The sequence below is a fragment of the Hippocampus comes genome, unplaced genomic scaffold (assembly GCF_001891065.2).
Source record: "Hippocampus comes isolate QL1 unplaced genomic scaffold, H_comes_QL1_v1.1 scaffold180, whole genome shotgun sequence".
Taxonomy (NCBI): Eukaryota; Metazoa; Chordata; class Actinopteri; order Syngnathiformes; family Syngnathidae; genus Hippocampus; species Hippocampus comes.
In genome coordinates this window covers 402,580-424,162 of record NW_017805076.1, presented here as the reverse complement: position 1 = coordinate 424,162, position 21,583 = coordinate 402,580, and the positions used below count along the sequence as shown (strand labels likewise).

General features: G+C 41.6%; 1 protein-coding gene across 2 annotated transcripts in view; it reads left to right on the top strand.

Annotated features, from left to right (window-relative positions):
* The window catches only part of agbl1 (AGBL carboxypeptidase 1), an 83,731-nt gene that overhangs the window by 44,793 nt on the left and 17,355 nt on the right, over positions 1-21,583 (top strand). For both annotated transcript variants that reach the window (XM_019865261.1, XM_019865262.1), the window contains exons 16-20: positions 2,511-2,659; positions 9,195-9,282; positions 9,632-9,764; positions 9,993-10,146; positions 14,782-14,962. In XM_019865261.1, the coding sequence (XP_019720820.1) occupies positions 2,511-2,659; positions 9,195-9,282; positions 9,632-9,764; positions 9,993-10,146; positions 14,782-14,962 (705 nt within the window). The remainder of the gene's footprint in view (positions 1-2,510; positions 2,660-9,194; positions 9,283-9,631; positions 9,765-9,992; positions 10,147-14,781; positions 14,963-21,583) is intronic.

Sequence of the window (21,583 nt, the reverse complement as noted above, 5' to 3'; positions counted from 1 at the left end):
GCTCCTTGCTGGAGACATGCTTGCAATCGTATAACTTGCTGTTGGTTCAGTGAACTGTGTCACTGCTTTATTAAATATGGTTTTCTTGTAGCTCCTAAAAACAGCTGTGGTGATGTTTTTTTAAAACGCACAAAATAAATTCTGTTGGGCGGGGCTATAGAATTTATTTTGTAATTTCCTCGCTTGATTTTCTCTTTTAATGCATTATTTTCAATTTTCGGAGTTTCATTGAAGTAATCGTTAATTTACATTTTTCAGAGGCGGTCATGAACACCTCTCGAGTCAAACGGAAGGAGCGTAGCTTCATCTAGTCAGGTTCCACTAGATTCTAGTGGATGCATTGGAGATTGCGTTTTATAATCCAGTGCATCCAATATATGGAACAAATTACAAAATAGCCCATTCATTGAAGGTGCGCCTCATCATCCAGTGTACCTTTTCGTGTGGAAAATACGGTATGCCTGCTTGAAATGGGCATTCAAACTGATTGATTGATCAATGAAGAGATTTAACCTTCAAGTATTAATCATTATTTTTAATACCCCCCCCCCCAAAAAAAAAGGAATCAGTCAGACTAGTTCCTTTAATGTTTACTGTACTGTTGTCTGTAAACATTTGGGTTTGACAGTCGACGAGACTGGATGGGCGGACTACTCCGGCAACACTCATACTTTAAAGTGGAGTATTTTTTACTTTTTCAGAAACACAGAAACAAACAAAAACTATTTCTTAAATATTCACGTCACCATTAGACCACTATTAACTACAAATTCAATACTTCGACTTTAAATGGGACTTTGACTGAAATTAGACGGGTTAAGGGCAGTGCTTTTTTGCTGTAATTCTGCATAAAGTGGAGGTAGAAGTTGGCGAACCCCAAAAAACATTGTAATTGTTGTCTGGTAGTGGGTGTAGGTCATTGCACCACTGCTTAAACTCTTCTCAATGATGAACCCAGGAAATTTAACAGTCTGTACATGAAATTCACACTTTTCGACCTTGACAAACGGCTCCCGAAAAGACATTGGAAGAACATTCTGACATGGTGTTGGTGTTTTTTGAGTGTCTGTGAAAAAAAACCAAAATGTCATCCAGGTACACAAAACAAAATATATTCAATAAATCTCTCAAAACATCGCAAATCAACTTCTGAAAAATGGCGAGAGCGTAGGTTAACCCAAATGGCATGACTCGATATTCAAAGTGACCCAACGGTATTTTAAAGGCTGTTTTCCACCCATCCCCTTCTCGAATCCTGATGAAATGATTAGCGCTGTGGAGATCTAATTTGGAGAATATGGTCGCTGACTGTAGTGGTGCAAAGGCAGAGTCCAGTCAGGGAAGTGGGTATTTATTCTTAATTCTAATGTCATTAGTAATCCATGCAAGGGCGTAACGATTTACCCTTCTTCTCTGTCAAGAAAAATTTGGTTCCTATGGGTGACTTGGATGGATGAATTAAGCCTCCTGTTCAGGTTGAGATACTTGGTAGAGTCAAGAACTTGGCAGTGGCGCATTCAAAAGTAAATCTCTGGCACAATCATCAGTGCAGAGGCAATGATTGCACGCGATCTTTACTGAATACTTGGCAAAGGTCGTCATTGATACTTGGAATTTTGTCTAAACAGATGGATTCTGGATGAACTACCCCCTCCTACCGATTGTAGGCAGTGCGCGTAACAAAACACATACGTTAAGAGAGACATATTTTCAACAAAAAAAATTGCATGTAACTTGAGTTTATAAATAGGGGCATTCGCAACTTGAGGTTCCGCTGTAGTTGTATTCCCAAACATAGTACATTACATGCATGTCAATCTTAAAACAAGGACAATAATTACCAACATCGATGTCTATCTGCTTGTCCTTTTCAAGATAAAGAAGCCAAATTTCACTCTCTTCCTTTTTCCACTGTCTGCCATTTCTGATTTGTCCAAAGTAAAATTAAAAGTCTGATACCTTGTGGCCTCTGCTTGTACATCATTGTAGCTTATTGTAATGAAATATAGTCATATAGAGTGACACAATTAGTCCACATGTGATGTTAAAACAGATGGTCGAAAATAAAGACAACCAGAAATCAAGAGCTTCTTCACATACAGGGCAGATTGAATTTGCCCTTATGGGATAAAAATCTGTGATAGTTGTTGACTGTGAGTTTATCTCGTGTAGGGTCACCAGAGCAAGTCAGTGTCATGGTCTGTCTAGAACAATTTTAATGCTCAATGCACTTCATGACACAACCCATTTTAACCAGATGTGTGACGAGTTAGACTTCTGGTGGCCTACAGTGTGGCAGGATGGTCGGACTAGCCAGGAATCGATTAGTATAATGACGTGTACATAGATTTAAAAAGGCATGCTTGTGTCATCTGTTTGTCTGCAAAATGTAGTGGTTTGTGTGGGTACTCTTTTATTTTTATTTAATTCACATGATTATTGGAAATAGTAATGGTTTTATTCCTGACATTTCAATTATTTGTGGTGACTTGATCTCTTTCGCTCTGTAGATATGAATATGACCTAATATTGAATGCAGACGCCAACTGTTCCCAGCACACTCAATGGTTTTATTTTGAAGTCAGTAACATGGTGCCTGATGTTCCCTACCGTTTCAACATCATCAACTGTGAGAAGAGCAACAGCCAGTTCAACTATGGTGAGTACAGTTGTGATGCAAACACTGACTCATAGTGATGAGTATCTGTCAAACTGCACCCAGCAGATTGAAAACAACAGAAAAAAATTACGAGAATTTTAGTTTGGCTCCCCAAAAAATTACTTCAGTTCTTGATAATTTTTTTCTCCATCTTCAAACAAAAAACAGGTGAATGAAAATAGAGATGGAAAACATTTATCTATTTGAATTTTACTTCATGTGTGGCGTGTCATTCGGAGATGAATCAATTCTTGTTTTGGTGGACACAATCCATCCATGGATAAGAATTGTGATGCATCTGCATAGTAACCATTGACCTGATTCTTCAGTTTGTCAGGTATGACAATTTTCACTTTTAACACAAGGCGCAGCGCATTAAGAGCCCATTGTCAGTTATGGGTGGTATTTCTGCATTTAACACATTCATAAGCATTAATGGACGCTGGCATGGTAAAACGTTCGCTAGCTTACACAATATGGTGGCTAACTAAGCTAGCATTGGTTTTTAAAAAAGGCAGCAGAAGCAAAACTAAGTTGGGTAGTACTTTATTGAAGTATTTAATACTATCTCACATGCTTTTTTGATCAATCCGCATCTACAAATCCATCAAAGTCCTCATCTTCTGCATCCAAAATGAACAGTTGGGCAAGTTCTCCATCGAACACACCAGGTTCCCTCTCGTCATTGTCCGAGTCAGTCTTGTTTCTGTGCGGCTCCTCAGAAATGATGCATGCTTTTTCAAAAGCTCGAAAATCAGTGCAGCCAGACATGTGAGCCCAAGCATCCACAATCCATTCACAGATCTTGGCCTAACTCGCCCGGCATTGCCTTCAGTCTTTGTAAAGCTGTTTTCTCAATTTGTCATTCATCGTAGTCACGGTGCTCGCAACTTCACTTTGACGCTTCTCCTTTTTCTTCTCTGACCTTGAATCCATTGCTTGAGTTGGTCTTCTAACTCGGGCCGCCTTGCCTTATTTCCGCGGAAGCTTTGTCTTCTTGACTTGGTGAAGCGTGTTCTCCTGTTTCCTCCACTCGTGCACGTTTGCCATGTTCCTCCGTAACTGGTCGCATGGATTTTAAATTGTGCTTCGAAGACGTGTGTATGTATGGTGCCATTTTGGGGGTCCGAAGCTGTTTTCCCCAATCCACGTACCAGCATTATATCCACCGACTGGTGGGTGTGGCTTTAGTGTCGTCTTTCACGCCCACACTTCGTTTAACGTCCGCATGCCGTCCTCAGTTGCGTCCGCCTTGCTTCTTTATCAGCAGCCTGTACGCTTAATGTCGGACAGTCAAGCGAAGCGCACGTCCAAGTACCACAGCAACATTCACAGATTTTGGAACTCGGTGCACAGATTACACGACCCATCCATATTGGAGAAAATATAAGACTTTAAAGCAGTGGTTCTTAACCTTGTTGGAGGTACTGAGCCCCCACAGTTTCATATGCCCCATTCACCGAACCCCTCTTTAGTGAAAAACAAAATGATTTTTTTCAAATTCGAGACATATATATGTTTTTACTGGTATACAAAATGAGCCGTGCATGAACATCACCTTGTTCAAAGAACAAAACCAACACAATGCATAAACTCAACAACAAAATTACATACCTGCAAATCAGTGTGACTTCTGCTGTTGCCTTTGAGAGACCAGTTCAGATATGCATGGCTTCACCTTGGCAAGTGCCACTCTCATGTCATTTTCACAGCAAAGTCTGTTTCTTTTCTTCATTTTTATGTCCAGCATCCTCGAAAAGGATTGCTCACAAAGATATGTTGTAACAAATGGTTCCAAAAAAATTCTGGGTTTTCTTAGCAATAACTGGATACTTGTTCATTTGTCGACACCAAAATGCTGAGAGCATTGTTGTTCTGAAGATTTGCTGTTGAACCTGGCTCTGCTGAATTTCAATGATTTCGTCAAGGAATTCATCATTGACGTCGGCTGTCTCAACAGCAAACGTGAATGGCTGTCTCACTTATGCTAGATATGATTCTCTTGTCGGCAAATATCCGTCGAGAGACTTTGCAAACTCATCTAGGTGTGTGGCAATTGTTTGCTTCAGTTCCGTGGATACAGAAATATCTCCGATTCTTGACACATCTGCGATCTTACTTACACAGTCATCCAGAAGAGGGAAGTTTACAGTTATTGTTCTCCGTTCATCGTTTCCATATTGGTAGCTTTTTTTGAAAAGCCTTCAGGTGTTCTTCCGCTTCCATGATATTGACTCCATCACCCTGATTGAGATGTTTGAGAGCTGCCAATATATCAGCCATGTACGCTAAAATGAGAATGAACTCAGGAATATTGAAGCAATCTGCACGACGATGTTGGTGCTCTTGCAAAAACAGGGCTAATTCCACACACATGGCAAAAACACAATTCAGCACCTGCCCCCAGGATAACCACAGTATATTAGAATGGAGCAGAAGTACCTCAAATTCAAAGCCCATTTCTTGACACAGCTCACTGAAGATGCGGTGCCTTAGAGTACTTTTTTGCACATAGTTCACACATTCCACCACCAGTTTTTAATACTTTTGCCATTTTTGCAGGCAAGGTTTTTTCTTGCCAAAGCATACCTGTGCAGAATACAACCATCACAATGATGCGTAGTGCATCGGCCTTGATTAGCGCACCAAAACCAGACTTTCTTCCCATCATGACTGGAGCTCCATCCGTACATACTGCAGAGACCATATCCCATGAAAGATTGTTGACTCTGAAGAAGTCACCCACAAGCTTCCTCACATCGGCTGCCGTTGTTATTGTTGTAAGAGGCTTACAAAATAAAAAATCTTCTTTTATCATGCCATTTTTCACATAGCGCACAAAAACAGCAAGCTGGCTTAGATTGGAAATGCTTGTGGTTTCGTCGAGTTGAAGGCTGATTTTTGCCGGGCTTGAAATCCGATCCGCGACTACTTGAGCCGAGATGTCTTCTATTCTGTCACTGACGGTGTCATTTGAAAGGGGAATTTGGGATAATTTACCTTCGGCCGCTGTTCCGAGAATCAGATTCGCCATCTTTAACGCAGCTGGTTTCACGAGTGTTTCACCAATGGTGCGTGACTTGCCCTGCTTTGCGATCAGATAAGAAACTTTGTACGATGCTGTGAGAATCAGTTTGCTAACAGGTACAAATCCAAGAGCAGGCAGAGTGGCCCTTTCATCGAATTTGGCTCTCTTCATCTTGAATTCAGCAAGTGTTGTGTTCTTGTATTCCCCATCTCCATGAAGCTTCAAGAAGTGTCTCTTTAGTTTTGCCGGTGCGAGACTAGAGTTGGTCAACTTGCTGTTGCAAATCATGCAGAGAGGACACTCACTCCGATCACATGAGAATCCATGTTGTACATATTCGTTTGTACAAATTCTTCTTTTGCCCGACATAGTATGGATAAAATCTTAAAGAAATCACACGACGTACTACAACGACAGTCACACGTCGGTTATTTAAAAAATAGTGATTCATCCATCTGTTGTGTATGTATATTATTAGGCAGTCATTCATTTATTTAGGTTCACGGTCATGACACGAGGAAACAAAAACTGCAAAGCCACCCGTAACCAAAGTATGTTCCTTGGACAGCAACAAAAATACATGTCAGTGACTATGCAATGTTTGACAATTGCCATAGATATGGCAGGGTGGGCAATTCCGATCCACAAGGGCAGGGCTTGCTGATGAGCTGATCCTTTGAGTCAGGTGTGTTGGTTTCTGCACAGATTCTCCTTAGACATTACTCTTGTGAGGAAATTCAGGATGGTCACTATGCAGACATGTAAAAGGACTATTTAACCGCAGAATCTCACTCAATTTGGGGATGTTTACATGCCCACATGCAGAAAACAGGCTGTGCTGTGACGTTCGTAAACTGAGCCCCTAGGCACTATGATGTCATTTTCAGTCGACAGCAAGTGGGAAAACAGACAGCTTTCCCTCCTTCATTAATATTCCACAAACACAATACTGATTAGAATGACAATTTGAGATGAGTGTGGGCGCATAGAACACATTACAGGTATTGTTAAGAAACACGTTTGACTGGACTTTCCCTTTAAGAAAGTTAGTTTTGGGGCCCAGAAGATTCTTTCATTGTTTTCTTTTCCGATTTGAAAATTGGTCGCGAGTGTGACATTTTAAAAGTTCACAAATTACTTTGATTTCACGACCAAATAACTACTGTCTATTATATTTGGTTTGAAATAAAAATTTCACTACTGTTCTTAGTGACTTAATCTGTGGTCTTCTTTAATGTTGATATGTTATGATTCCTGGAGGTTCTGACTGAAGTCAGTCAATATTCACTTGTCCACTCACTGTTCTTTTTGTGCAGTAAAAGGTGGGAGATTAACATTTGTAAGTTTTTTAACACAGCTCAGTTGACGTTGATTCTAGCACAGGGGTGGCCAACCAGTCAGAGACTAAGAGCGAATTTTTTTTTACTGTGTTATGGCAAAGAGCCTCATCACACACACACACACGCACGCACCGCACGCACGCACGCGCGCGCACACACACACACACACACACACACACACACACACACACACACACACACGCACGCACACACACGAGCTTCAGTGGTTACTTGCTACATATTTGACCGAAGATCGACTTTTGAAGCTATCGACCCGATTGCGCACGTGCTAGCATACACACGCATGCATGCACACACATGGGTGCCCAACCACGCACACGTGCGCATACGCACGCACGCTGAGCAATGTTCCCTCTAATTTTTTTTGTGTCTGAGCGAACACACAATCACCCTAAGCGGTCCCATTGACCACTGTGAGCAACATGCGCCATGCAAATTGTGGTCACGCAGTATCATATGCATCATATACATTCAAGTTGCATGTTTTAATTCAAACAATGAAATTATGGCAATAGTTTCTGTCAGTTACTTCTTTATTAAGTGTGTTTGTCCGCTTTCAGTGAAAAACTCAAAAGTCATGAACCAGTGTAGCACATTAACATAGCTGTTTTAACAATGGTTTGCATAAATTATGGCAAAGTATGAACTGCCATGAACTGCAACGTGACAGTGTCCTTACTGAGGCACCATCGGAGGTTCGCATAACCATTTTCTGTACGTCCACTTCATGCTTGGAGTAAAACTGAGTTATTGCCTGCACGATATCCTGAGCAGTGCATGTTGTCAGCTAGACTATCACACCAAACAGTTTTATGATTGAAACTATTTTTCTCTCTGTATTTAATGTACAAGACGAGCATTTTGTGCACCGTTGTGTCTGTGCTCTCATCTACTATAACACTGTACATTGTCTCACTCGGTACTATTGCATTGATTGAATCCACAAATTCAAAAGCATAGTTTGTACTTCGCCAACTGTCTAGTATACTCACATACTTTGCCATGTGGTCGTGAATTTGTTGTACTGACAGCATTGATGCATTCATTTTGATAGCTCGTACAACATTGTCGATGAGGATTTTTGACTTGCTCCGGGTTGGATTTGTTTACAATGGACAGCTCGTTACTCTTCTCTCGGTCTTTGGCGCTCTCTGCCAATAACGTACCGATCCCCATTCCCATCTTGCCTCGTTGTACAATTTTTACTGCATTCAAATGACTTTTGTGCTGAATGTGACGCTTGAGGTCGTCCAGTTTCCATTCGCTCCACACTTTTCCCTCCGAAAACTCGCTTGCTACTTTAGCTTCGCAACACGTTTTACAGAGTAAACCTTTCTACAGTGACAATGGCATGACGTAAATGCGTGAGCGAATCGCGTCAAATAACGAACAGCCAATCACATGTTGCATAATACAGAATAAATTATGCATTTATTTTATTTTCAATACTGGTTGGATTTTTACTTTGTGCGCAGCTCAGATATTTTGTGCGCAGACACGCAGGGGGCAGTGCGCATTTGCTCACAAACCACGCTTAGAGGGAACAGTGACGCAGAGATGAGCGACAGCCGGAACGTCAGCGAACATGAACGAAATCGAAACACACAGACACACAAAGTCCCCCCCCCCCCCCCATTTCCTCCTCCCAACGCTCGCGCTCGACTTGGGACCAGTCCCCTGGCTCCCGGTCGATCGCAATTGACATATTGGGCACCCCTGTGTTAAAATCTGAAGTAATTCGCTGATTACTTTAGCGTTTAGCGCTGAGCACTGTTGTTTGCGCATGAGTGGTGATTCAGTTGTCATCTGATTGGTTGCCCTGTATGTCAATCAAGTAACGGGATTGGTGATAGACTGACGAAGTAAGTTCTGTGTATTTAGCGCCGTTGTTTGAATGGCAGCGCCACCGCTGACGCGTTTTCGACGCTTGTCATTTGAAAGTCCGGGAGCCGCATCGAGCCAGCATGCGGCTCGTGAGCCACGGGTTGGCCACCCCTGTTCGAGCATAACGCATCATTTTCAGTGAGTCAAATTTCGACAAACTTTGTCTCCTTAACTTGGAATGCTGGCTTTTTTGTTGTTGCATTTAGCAGAAATTTTGTTTTCTTTCCCCCCTGAATTGTTTCTGTGCATTTGTGTACGACAGGAATGCAGCCAGTGCTTTACTCAGTCCGGGATGCAATTAATGGTAGGCCCCATTGGTGCAGGTCTGGTACAGAAATTTGTTATTTCAGGTAAGACTGGACTACACAGTTTACCACAAATATTACATGGATTGTGCTGGAAAAAACCCGAGATGATTCAGTAATTATTAACAATATGTGTTTTACTTTGTCCCCTCTTTTAAGTAGGCCATTGCAAATTGCTCCAGATAGAGTCGAACCTCCAAATTCATGATCAATTCTTCTAATTTTATTACAATACGAACATCGAGAAGAACAAACAGTAGATGGTGATATAGAGATCAGGCCCCAACCGGCATGATTTGCCTTCAAGAATTTTAGATAAATTCTTCATGCAAATAGATGAGACAATTCATTTCAGCACATGGCCTCATTCATTTTTCTTCATTTTATCCCACAGAAACTACTTCTGTCCCGTGCGTGGCAGTCAGGGAACAACATTTTATACACTGACATTCACCATTACCTTCAAATACAGTGAAGATGTCTGTTACCTAGCATACCATTACCCTTACACATACTCCGCTCTAAGGGTAAGTGAATCTTTGTGTCGGAACATTATTATCAAATATGTCAACTTGGCATTTGTTTTGATTTCCTTTCATTGAAAAGTTTTTTCTATGCACTGCTGTATTTTGCCATTATTTCAAAATATGAATGGCATATGCTTATTGTAAGATTCACAGCAGTATCACATTTGTCCAACAACCAATAACCATGATTGATAATTACCACTTCTACATTCCTATTATGTTCATCAGGCTCATCTGCGTTTACTGCATAGATCAGTTGATCCCAGGAAGGTCTTTTTCCGGGAGCAGATTCTTTGTCCTACTCTTGCTGGAAACGCCTGCCCATTTGTCACCATCACTGCTTGTCCTCCCAGCAAGAGCTATAAAGACATTCATCAGCTGCGTGAGTACTATATATATATATATATATATATATATTATTTTTTTTTTTTTTTAATTGTTATTATTTTGTTTTCATTTTTGCCTGTATTTGCTCGATGTCACACATTGTCAAAAATGAATTATGGACCCTAAAAGCAGACAATAGCTCAGTAGCAGTTGAGAACAATTTGAATAATAGCATGAAGGCAGTGAGACGTTCACAATAAAAAGTGAAAAAAAGAAAAAACAAGCATGGAACACACAAGAAAATGATTCAAACACAAAAAGTGCAAACTTGACGTCGACAGAAGGTCGAAGCAAAACCGATGTTGACAAAAAATACTAGGACCAATCTAAATGCAATGCAATGGACGTGGCCTCTGCAGAAGGACGCCGCTGGGAACTCAACATAACGAAGGAGACTGAATCAATCTAGCACAAGATAGAAACAACAGTCACAACAACAGAATGTACTGACAGGAAACACACAACTCAAAAAGTACTGCAGACCGTAAACACAAGTGAATAATACCGGCTATGGGTGCGAGCAATGCACAAACAATCTGACACTGTCCCTGCTAATCATAACAGCCAAAAGGTGTGCAACAGGAGACTCAGCCCCCCGGACATCACCAGGTAACTGAAGAACAGGGGGAAAAAAACATCACAATGTAATTTTGTTGTTTTCGGTGAAATGATATTTTGGGGCCAATATCTTAAATGTGTGTATTCCTATATTATATTTTTGTTTGATTGATGTTGATGCCCTAAAAATCTATTTTAAATTAGAACTGCCTTACGAGCTAGGATTTAAGTAGGTTTGCTTTCAATAAATTCTTATTTCTTACTGAAGTAATTTTTGACTACTCACCTCTGAAGCGAACCCCCACTGATTATGGAAGATAAAGACCTGTTTCCTATCGAAAGACAGAGTATCGGCCCCCCCAAATAAAATATTTTTAACAATTGGCTCAATTATTTGTTTAAAAACATTAATTTGCCAAAATTAAAAAAAATTAAAAAAAAAAAATTATTTCAACGTATAACGATTCTTCGTGTGTCGTGCGTCTTCATCATTCATCTGCTTCTCCCGTTTAGTGAGAAGAGATCCCTGAGCCAAAAGGCAGCTGCCTTATATAACCTTGGGGCATCTCGAACATTCCAACAATGTAATGGAGAAAAATTCCTCCACCATGGGTCATGTAATGGTTGACAATTACGTAATGGGAATTCACAGGCAACATTTGCCCTACAGAAGGCACCGTGTCCCTTCGTTACAACTGTCACTTGGATAATAGTGAGATTCTTTGTATTTTAAATCTTCCACAGAGTCAACCATCATTTCCAATTACATACATATCACTACATCAGCTTCACACAGGCCAAACACTGGATAAAATCCAAACATGTTTCATATTCGTGAGACCAACATGAACATGGGCATAGAACACATCAAATTATAATAAATATGAGGCAGTTGCTGAGTACATATGTAAAACTAATAGTAAAGCATCAATTCCATTAATCAAGCCATCATAATACATAGCAGTTAAGCAACATCACAATACTTCTTCTACTGCAAGCCAATCAGCATTAACACCCATAACCCTTTTTGTATATTCCATAGCATAACAAATTATTTTATATTCACACATATCTATCTATCGATCGATCGATCGATCGATCGATAGATAGATATTAGAGCTGTCAGTTTAGCGCGTTTTTATTGGCATTAATTTAAATGAATTTTAACGGGATAAAATTTTTTCTCGCGAGATTAACGCGGCAGACGTCACAGACGTTGCTCTATAAATAAACCAGACACAAAACAACAAGCGCCCTGCACATGTCCACGTACGTTTGTTTTGCCAGCCACAGCAGCGCAAGAAATCGAAAACGGATACTTTAAGAGTTTATGAATGGAAAGTTTACTTTTAAAAAGTTGCCAGATTGTTCCACTGACAAGACCAAAGTTACCTGTATGTTTTGCAGTCGTAAACTTAGCTATCATCACAGCACGTCGAATCTGAAATACCACTCAATGGCCAAGCACACAGCTGACGTGAGTACTCCGCCCCCTCGTCTCAGACAGACAGCTATGGATAATTTCAAATCGAAGAAAATGGATAACACAATGAAGAACAAATTTGCTGAAGCCATAGCTAAATGTATGGCTACTGCATGCAAGCCTGTCAACATTGTCCACAGCTCGACTCAAGCTGAAACTGACGCGATTGTTACTTGTTTGGAATTATTTTGTGTGGAAGGTTAGTTTTCCGTGGCCTTATAAATAAAGCGGGTGGAGCTTCTCTGTGTTTGTCTGACAGCGACGGTGCGCTGAGGGACCTCGAGAGTTCAGCGGTGCAGTAGTAGCGACCTAGTGAACACACTGAATATAAAACGTCTCCATTGTTGTCATCTAACCAAGTGTAGTCATCCAAAATGATGTCTACACAAAACCGTAGAGAGACTTCCGAGCAAGAAGGACCAACAGAATCAACATAGCCTGACTGCTGTGTTCAAAGCATACTTGAGAAAAACGAAGTATGCAACCATGGCTTAAATCCACTATAGGCTGAGTACTAGTTTACCTTAGATGTGCACTTTATAATATTATATTGCTCTGTTTTAAGATAAGAAAACCTTTATTAGTCTCGCAATGGAGAAATCCCAATTCACAGCAGCAAAGTTATGAAAGGAAGAAGTAGAACAACAAAATTTTGATTCCATAAAAAGAGCTGTTCAAGAAGCTGTTGTGTGACAAAATACTTTTTTCCACTGTTATTGATAGACAGTAATTTTGTGTGAGAGATTTTGTATGAATAACTGCTCCAAGTGAAAAATGTTCATGTAAAATTGAAAATCGAAATTGTTATTTCAGTAAATATTTGCATTTTGCACATAGAAAACTGATTCATGATTCCATGTTGATGAGAGCATGAAAATGGGAAAATAGGACAAAAAAATTTAAAAGGAAATTCAGAAATCATAAAAATTGCGTGAGTAATCACGATTAATTTTTAGCGAATTTGAATTAATTATGACAGTTGCATTTTTAATTAGATTAAATATGTTTATTGTTTGACAGCTCTAATAAATATATATACATACATTTATGTATGTATGTGTGTATATATATATTTTTTTTTTTTCCTAATATCACATGCCTTTATAGCATATCAATCTATAGTATAGATGTAATATAGTAGGCGGCCCGGTGGTCCAGTGGTTTGCACTCCGACCTCAAAGTGCAGAGGTACCGGGTTCAATTCCCGCTCCAGCCTCCCCAGGCCTACGTGGGTTTTCTCCGGATACTCCGGTTTCCTCCCACATTCCAAAAACATGCATGGCAGGCTGATTGAACACTCAAAATTGTCCCAAGGTGTGAGTGTGAGTGCGGTTGGTTGTTCGTCTCTGTGTGCCCTGCGATTGGCTGGCAACCGGTTCAGGGGGTCCCCCGCCTACTGCCCAAAGACGGCTAGGATAGGCTCCAGCACCCACCCGTGACCCTTGTGAGGATAAGCGGATCGGAGAATGAATGAATGAATGTAATATAGTAGTAGAAAGTATAATACATGTGTTTTTTTTTTTTTTACCGGGTTCGGGAATTTCTGTTTCTGCAGGTGGTAGATAAGATTTCTCCCTCGATCTCTCTCCCTCTCTCTTCATCTCCCCCTCCCTTCCCTGTGCTCTGCGACTTCAAGTAACTGTGCCACCTGGCGTTGAAATGCCAGTCATTACAAGTCCAAATGAAATGAATGCAATCATTCACATCGAACCTTAATTGTGTACCAACCTTCGGTGGGGCGGATTAAAAAGACCAACAGCCCAGATCCGGCCCCCGGGCCGTAGTTTGCCCACCTCTGATCTATAACATATGCATTGGTTTGTGTGGACTTGTAATAATAAGATGGGTGTGGCGCGCCCTCGCGTTCAAATATGAAATTACATTACATTCGATTCCAAATTCAAATTGGATGAACGACCTATTTCTGGGAGTTAACCCATTCATCAATTTAATTTATTTCAAAATCAATCTATCACATCACCATCGCCTCATTTGAGATGGCACTCCTGCTACATCATTTATACATCTTTTATCATCCACACCTCACTCATGGGCAGTTTGGCCTCACAACCTGACAACGTGGACCTCAAAAAGTAAATTCGAGCCAGAGTATACTGAATCAGAACGACGTGGTTTTGTTTTGCAATTACTGTATGTTGGGTCAGCCCCTATTATCACATACCGACAAACCAGGATCAATTAGACTCCATCAGAATAATAAGCGGTACCGGTAATTGTTTTTCTTATCCTGAAAAGGAAAGGGACAACGACTCAAAACACACCCATAAGGGATCATCAGCAGCTCAGCCAGACCAACGTAATGAAAGTTATTGAGTGACAAACCCAATCCCCTGAACCTATGTAATTTATATTACATTTTATGCCTAGCACATGTGAAGATTTTGACAATAAAGCTGACTTTGCCGAATCCCCCTGTGTTTGAGTGTGCCGGTGAAGCACGTTTCAAAATCAGTGGTTATATAATCTTTCTTCGTATTCTTTTACAAGCAATGTTACTGTCAATCATTTTGCGATTGTAGAGTAAATGGAGAAAAAAAAATCTAGACACTATCAATGTCTCTTCTTTAGGTAACCGCCCCTGCATTGTGCTGACAAGTCGTGTTCACCCCGGTGAATCCAATGCCAGCTGGGGAATGAAAGGCACCCTCGAGTTTCTCTGCAGTCGTGATCCAATAGCCCAGGCATTGAGAGAGACATTTGTCTTCAAGATCATCCCGATGCTAAACCCTGATGGGGTCATTAATGGAATGTGAGTATGGTGCAGAGGTAGAAGTAAGTCACATTTGGAAGTCGCATGTACAGTGGTGTGAAAAAGTATTCCACCCCCCCTCCAGAATTTTTTTTTTTCATATGTATAACACAAAGGTTTCAAATCATCAAACCAATTTTAATATCACTCAGAGACAATCCAAGGAAATACAAAATGCAGTTTTCAAATGACAATTCAATCTATCAAGGCACCAAAAAAAAACCCTTTCTAATCCTCTATGAAAAAACTAATTGCACCCCATCCCTTTATTAACTCATAAAGTCACGGTGACTAACCACAAATTTGGGAAAGGTGAGTTCAATTTCACAAGCTACACCCAAACCTGATGAGCAATCAGGAATCACTTAAATAGAATCTGTCAGAGAACTTGAAGTAGGCAACACGATCTCAAGAACCAACCCCCTCAATGCCTCGGCTGTGCCTAGAAATTTTGTCCACAAAGGTTATGAACAGAATCGGTGACAAAGGACAGCCTTGGTGCAGACCAACCCTCAATGGAAACGATTCCAACTTACTGCCGACAATGCATACCAAACTCTGACATCGCTGGTATAGGGACCCAACAGCCCATGTCAGGGGGTTCCGTACCCCATAACCCCAAAGCACCCTCCACAGAACTCCCCGCATAACCCGGTCAAAAGCCTTCTCCAAGTCCACAAAGCACATGTAGACTGATTTGGCGAGCTTCAATGTACCCTTGACGAGACTGCTCAGGGTGTAAAGCTGGTCCACTGTTCCACGGCCGTGACAAAAATCACATTGCTCCTCCCGAATCTGAGACTCGACTTCCTGATGGACCCTCCTCTCTAGCACACCTAAATAGACCTGACCAGGGAGGCTGAGGAGTGTGATCTCTCTGTAGTCAGAACACACCCTCCAGTCCTCCCTTCTTAAAAAGAGGGACCACCACCCCGGTCTGCTAATCCAGAGTCACCCTCCCCGATGACCATGCAATGTTGCAGAGGCGTGTCAACCAGGACAGCCCCACAACGTCCAAAACCTTGAGGAACTCCAGGTAGATCTCATCCACCCCTGGGGCTTTGCCACCAAGGAGCTTTTTAACCACGTCGGTGACTTCAACCGCAGAGACAAGAGAGCCCACCTCAGAGTACCCTGACTGTGCTTCCTCTAAGGAAGGCATGTTGGTGGAGTTGAGGACGTCTTCGAAGTATTCTGCGCCCCGACTCAGAATGTCCCGAGTCGAGGTCATCAGCGCCCCATCTCCACTGTAAACAGTGTTAATGGTGCACTGCTTACCCATTTTGAGACATCGGTGGACCAGAATATCCTCAAAGCTGTCCGGAAGTCGGCTTCCATGGCCTCACCGAACTCTTGCCATGCCAAGGTTTTTGCCTTGGTGACCGCTGAAGCTGCGTTCTGCTTGGCCAGCCGCTACCCATCAGCTGCTTTGGAATCCCACAGGCCATAAAGGCCTGATAGGACTCCTTCAGTTTGACGGCATCCCTTCCTGTCAGTGTCCACCAGCGAGTTCTGGGGTTGCCGCCATAACAGGCACCGACCACCTTACTCAACTCAACTGTATTTATAGAGCACTTTAAAACAACCATGCTGTATACAAAGTGCTGTACATGAAGTAAATGGACATTGCAATCGGGACAACAGGACACGGTTTCATTGTTTGAGCGATGTTTGCCGAATGTTCAGCGAGTCATGGAAACAGTCCCCCAGGTGTCAACTTAAGATCTCAAATCCAGGACTTGTTGGTTTAGGTCAGGATTCTTATTTTTGACAATACAGTAATGTCAGAGATTTTCTCGGACAAAGTTAAAGAAATGACTCGGCACACAGGAAAATTGTCTTCAATATCGGCAGAAGCGGCTCTCTGAGAGCGAACGACGGTTTAGTTGCTCTGCGATCACACTCAGAGTCCCGCCCTCCACAAGTTCGACATTTATTGGAACATATGCAAAATACAAGAAAACCACTGCCCCCGATATTTGCATGCCGCACCCCCGGTCCGGCCCCTCGGTGGTGATTGGTTACCTGTTTTTTAAACTTGAACCACCAGTACGTTGGCGCCTTTTCTGTCTGGTCTACATCGAATTAACATGTTGCAGACTTTGCGGATGGCCAATGTCGCCTGGGCGCGACGGGTGTTCTCAACTCGTCTTTTGTTGTTCAACCGTGGTTCCCGAATTATTCATTTCCCTTTTGTGATTGAGTTTCGCCCTCTCCCCTGTGATCGCCCACCTGCATTGACGTGCTAATTGTGGACTTCAACCGTCCTCCGGCCATGTGGCCGGCACCTTTGTGTACAAGTATTTGGGGGTGCTGGATATGCACCCAAATGTTTAGATGTTCCCAAATTAAATGAAACTTTAAACATGATACAATTTTGCTCATAGATTCCTCTAACAAGTAAATATTCCCATACCCGGAATTCTAAGAAAAGGAATTTCCTTCACCCGGAACAAAAACCTGTGCATTAACATTTTGACTATGATATTACATGTTACCGGAACTTACGTAAGCGGAAATTCCACTACCCGTAACCCGGATTGAAACATCATGCCGCGGGAGCTTAAATACACGCAACGCCCACCCGATGCTACGGAACGACGACGCTGAGACACATTTTCACTTCGCGTTTTTCGATCATCAGATTCGAAACGACGACGTGTAAGTGAGTTTTTTATTGGCGTGCGTTTTACTGTAATTGTGAATGATTTTAACTTTATTCACTAAACGTCCTGTAGAACGCGGCACGAGCTTAAAAGCAGCACCCATTCGACAGTTTGAGCAAGGCTGGACACTAAGTTAAAAGCATCCAGCAGACACTTGGAGTCGGAAAGACGCAAATCTACGAAACTTTAAAAAACAAGGCATCGATTCAACTCCTGATGACAAGCCACCATCCAGCGAGGAAGCAATGCAAATGGCAACAAATCCATCAGTATGCACAAGAATTACCAGACATCGGTGATCAACGGGACAGTTACTTGCAACTAGCAAGAAAACTGTATGACACGCAGGCAAACATTGTCATAAACCAAAGAATGCATCCAACAAAACAATCCAAAATAGACACATTTTTTTCCCAAGACAGAAAAAAAATAAACATTAAAATACTGTACGTATTTTACTGTTGTGATTTTTTTTTGGATACACCTGTATTGCAGTTTTTGTTATATAAACAGTTTTTGGAGAGTATATTTTTGTATTTTATTGATTGTGTTGTTACATGTGCATTTTGTCAACATACTTGCAGGTTCATAAAGGACATGTACCATGCTCATTTCCCAAATGAGGAATTTCTGTTATCAGGACAAATTGGACAGCGCAAACACGAGTCCGCACTAGAGAATATTTACTGTACTGTACATTGGTAAAGAGATAAGCTCCACGCCAGAGACTAAGTCAGCTGGGTAACATACCAGCCCGCTATTCAAAAAGTCACGTTCGAACACAGCACCATCCTTCTATAGTAATAAAAGAGTCAGTCAGACTTAGCTATTCTCACTCAAAGTAAAAGAGGCACATAAAAATACTGATCAGGACTAAATTTGGAAAAGAGCGGCAATTAAAAACTACAATGTGTTTGGATTGGTAATGCCAGGCATGTCAGGTACAACGAATGCAAAAATAGACAGTAAACTGTATTTTCTCCAGCGCAAATGAGAAGCATGACCAATCATAGTCGTTTAATAAGTCATGACTCACACAGTCAAGGGTCTGTCTAGTTTCACCAAAACAAGAAAAAAAAAGTGCCCTTGACTAAGGGAAACAAATGGACACAAGTTCAATTTTAAGCTTCATATGGCAAGAGGCATTTTTGGAAATTAAGTCTAAAGAGGATTGGTCCAGCCGCAGTGGTCCACTCTTGTATTTGCGTCACTGAGTTAGCTTTATACATCCAAGCAAAACTGCTTTGCACTCACTCACTGTAGTGTCCTGGAATAAGTGTGGTCCCACTTGAAACTCAGCACAGTGATGACTGGGAAAAGACGTTCGTGTGTCCACAGAGGTGAGGGTGTATCTGAAAAACACTCAAGATAAATAAGACCCTGATGATATCAAAATTTTACCAAGGTCCAGTGAAAAAAAAAAATTCTGGGGCACTAGCTGTAAAGTGGTGGTGCAAGCCTGGGAGGCAGCTAGCCATGGACATGAGCTGTTCGATTGCCAAAGATGCAAAGACTAGTAAATTTCCACAAGTACTTACAGTATTTAACGGGTTGTAAAAACCAATAGCTTCACCACATGTTGCTTGAGAGTGTACAGCGAACTCCATATACGCAACCAAGTCAATGACAAACTATACCATACTACCATGAATTAATGTTGCAGCCCGCACAATAATTCCTCAATATTTGAGGTGCCTTTCGTCCATCATCTGCCGCCGCTCACATCGCCAGCAACAAACTTTCTTCATGCCGGATGTTCTATCATCGTCATCATCTGCTTCATTGTCAGCAGGATCATACAAATTAATGTCTTTGAGCCCTTGTCGTCTTAGGTGAAGCAAAAACTTTGTCTCCCGACGTAGTTTTTCCTTCTCCCATCAAAAAAAAAATTGTCTGCTCCAGTGGCTACTCGTCTCAGTCAGTCGCTGACTCATTGCGCTAGCCATTGTCTTACTTTCCATTTTGCTCACCAGACGAACAGAACATTGCAGCTCCTATCTGATGATCAAGGCCCACAACTTGTTGGCAGAGGGGGATTACGCAGCAGTAGTATTGTGATCCATTATTTTCATCATATATCATATATAATAATAATATATTGCGATAATGATAGATGAATAACTACATATAACCTGCCTCTCTGACAGTGTGGAAGAAGTAAGAACTTGAATACAAAGCAACAAAGAATCACAGGACACTGTTATGTAACAAACATATGTGCAATACAGGAGCAACACACTAACTATTCGAGAGCGCATATCGTAACATCAAAGACCAGCAGATGGGAGCAGCTCCAAACAACATTAATTTGAATTAATACGTTCAATGAGATTTTCAAAAAGTAAGATTGCAAAATGCATGGTTTACAACTCACAGAATGAAAATACAACAACAACAACAACACTAACAACATTTAACTTCATTGTTTACTACAAAATCCACAAAGACGGGGTACTTGACGTCACAATTTAGCGAGCAAACTGAGGACTAGTTTCGGACCAGTGAAAACATCCATCCATTTTCTGATCCGCTTTATCCTCACAAGGGTCGTGGGGAGTGCTGGAGCCTATCCCAGCCGTCTTCGGGCAGTAGGCGGGGGACACCCTGAACTGGTTGCCAGCCAATCGCAGGGCATGTTTTTGGAATGTGGGAGGAAACCGGCGTACCCAGAGAAACCCACACAAGCCCGGGGAGAACATGCAAACTAAACACAGGGAGGCCGGACCCACGACTTCTGCATTGCTAAGTTGACGCGCTAAGCACTGGACCACTGGGCCGCCCCCAGTGAAAACATGATAATCATAAATATGGCAAAAGTGTGAGATAATCCCTCTGAATCATTGTAGAAATAAAATGATTGAACACATTATTATTATCATCTTCATATTTTTTTTTAAACCATATCCCCGTGACAAAGCGATGCTTGTTTATTTGTGTGTTTCTTTCCATTTGTGGCGTCATGGGAGTGATAGGCCCAGGGGGAGCATGGACACTGAACCGCGTCCTACACCGGGCAGCAGTTTTCTGTGTGCCGTGGGAGGAATCATTCACAATAGTTGTGACTTTCTTTGGCCAATTAAACATCATCATAAGTTTTAACACCATAGCACATCTGCCTCAGAGTGCAGAGGTTGAAAGTTCAAATCCGGGCTCAGGCTTTTCCGTGTGGCGTTTGCATGTTCTTCCCGTGCCTGCATAGGTTTTCTCCGAGTACTCTAGTTCCTTCCGATTATTGCACTTAAAACAAGTAACTACGAATATACAATAATCACAAGTGCCCTTGTTTGTCTGTTGTTGCTATTTGTTTATTTATTTTTATTTAATATATTTATATATCTATGTGTTATGGAATTTTAACGTTTGTGTTCAATGCACTACATTGAACACAAGCTGTGTGTGTTCAATGCACTACATCAGGGGTCCCCATACGCTGGTCCGCGGACAGGTGCAAGTCCGCAGGGAATTTGGTACCGGGCCGCACAGAAAGAACTTGCCTTAATTCCGTTTTATTTATTTCAGAATACGAAAGATGTTTTATTTTGAAAAATTACCGGATTCTCCATTACATCTGTCTGTGTCACGCTTGACACACGTCAAGGCACGCTTCTCCATCACGTGACCGATTACGCTAAAAACAAAACGCCTGAGCTCGCAAAATGAGTAAAAAAACTGCTGGAGATCGCAAATGACCGCAGCCTTAAAAGTACGTTCGGGACAACTGGAATAAAGTTATGGCTGAATACTCTGAGATCGCCACCATAGCACTGTTGCTATTTCCGACATTCTACCTGTGTGAGGCGGGGGTTTTCTGCAGCAACAGCAACTAAAACAAAATTACGAAGTAGCCTTGACGCAAAACACACACTTGTGGTGTCTTTGTCTCCTATTACCCCGAGATGGGACCGTCTGGTTGCTGAAAATCAAGCTCGGGGCTGTGGTGAGTCGTCATTTTCAT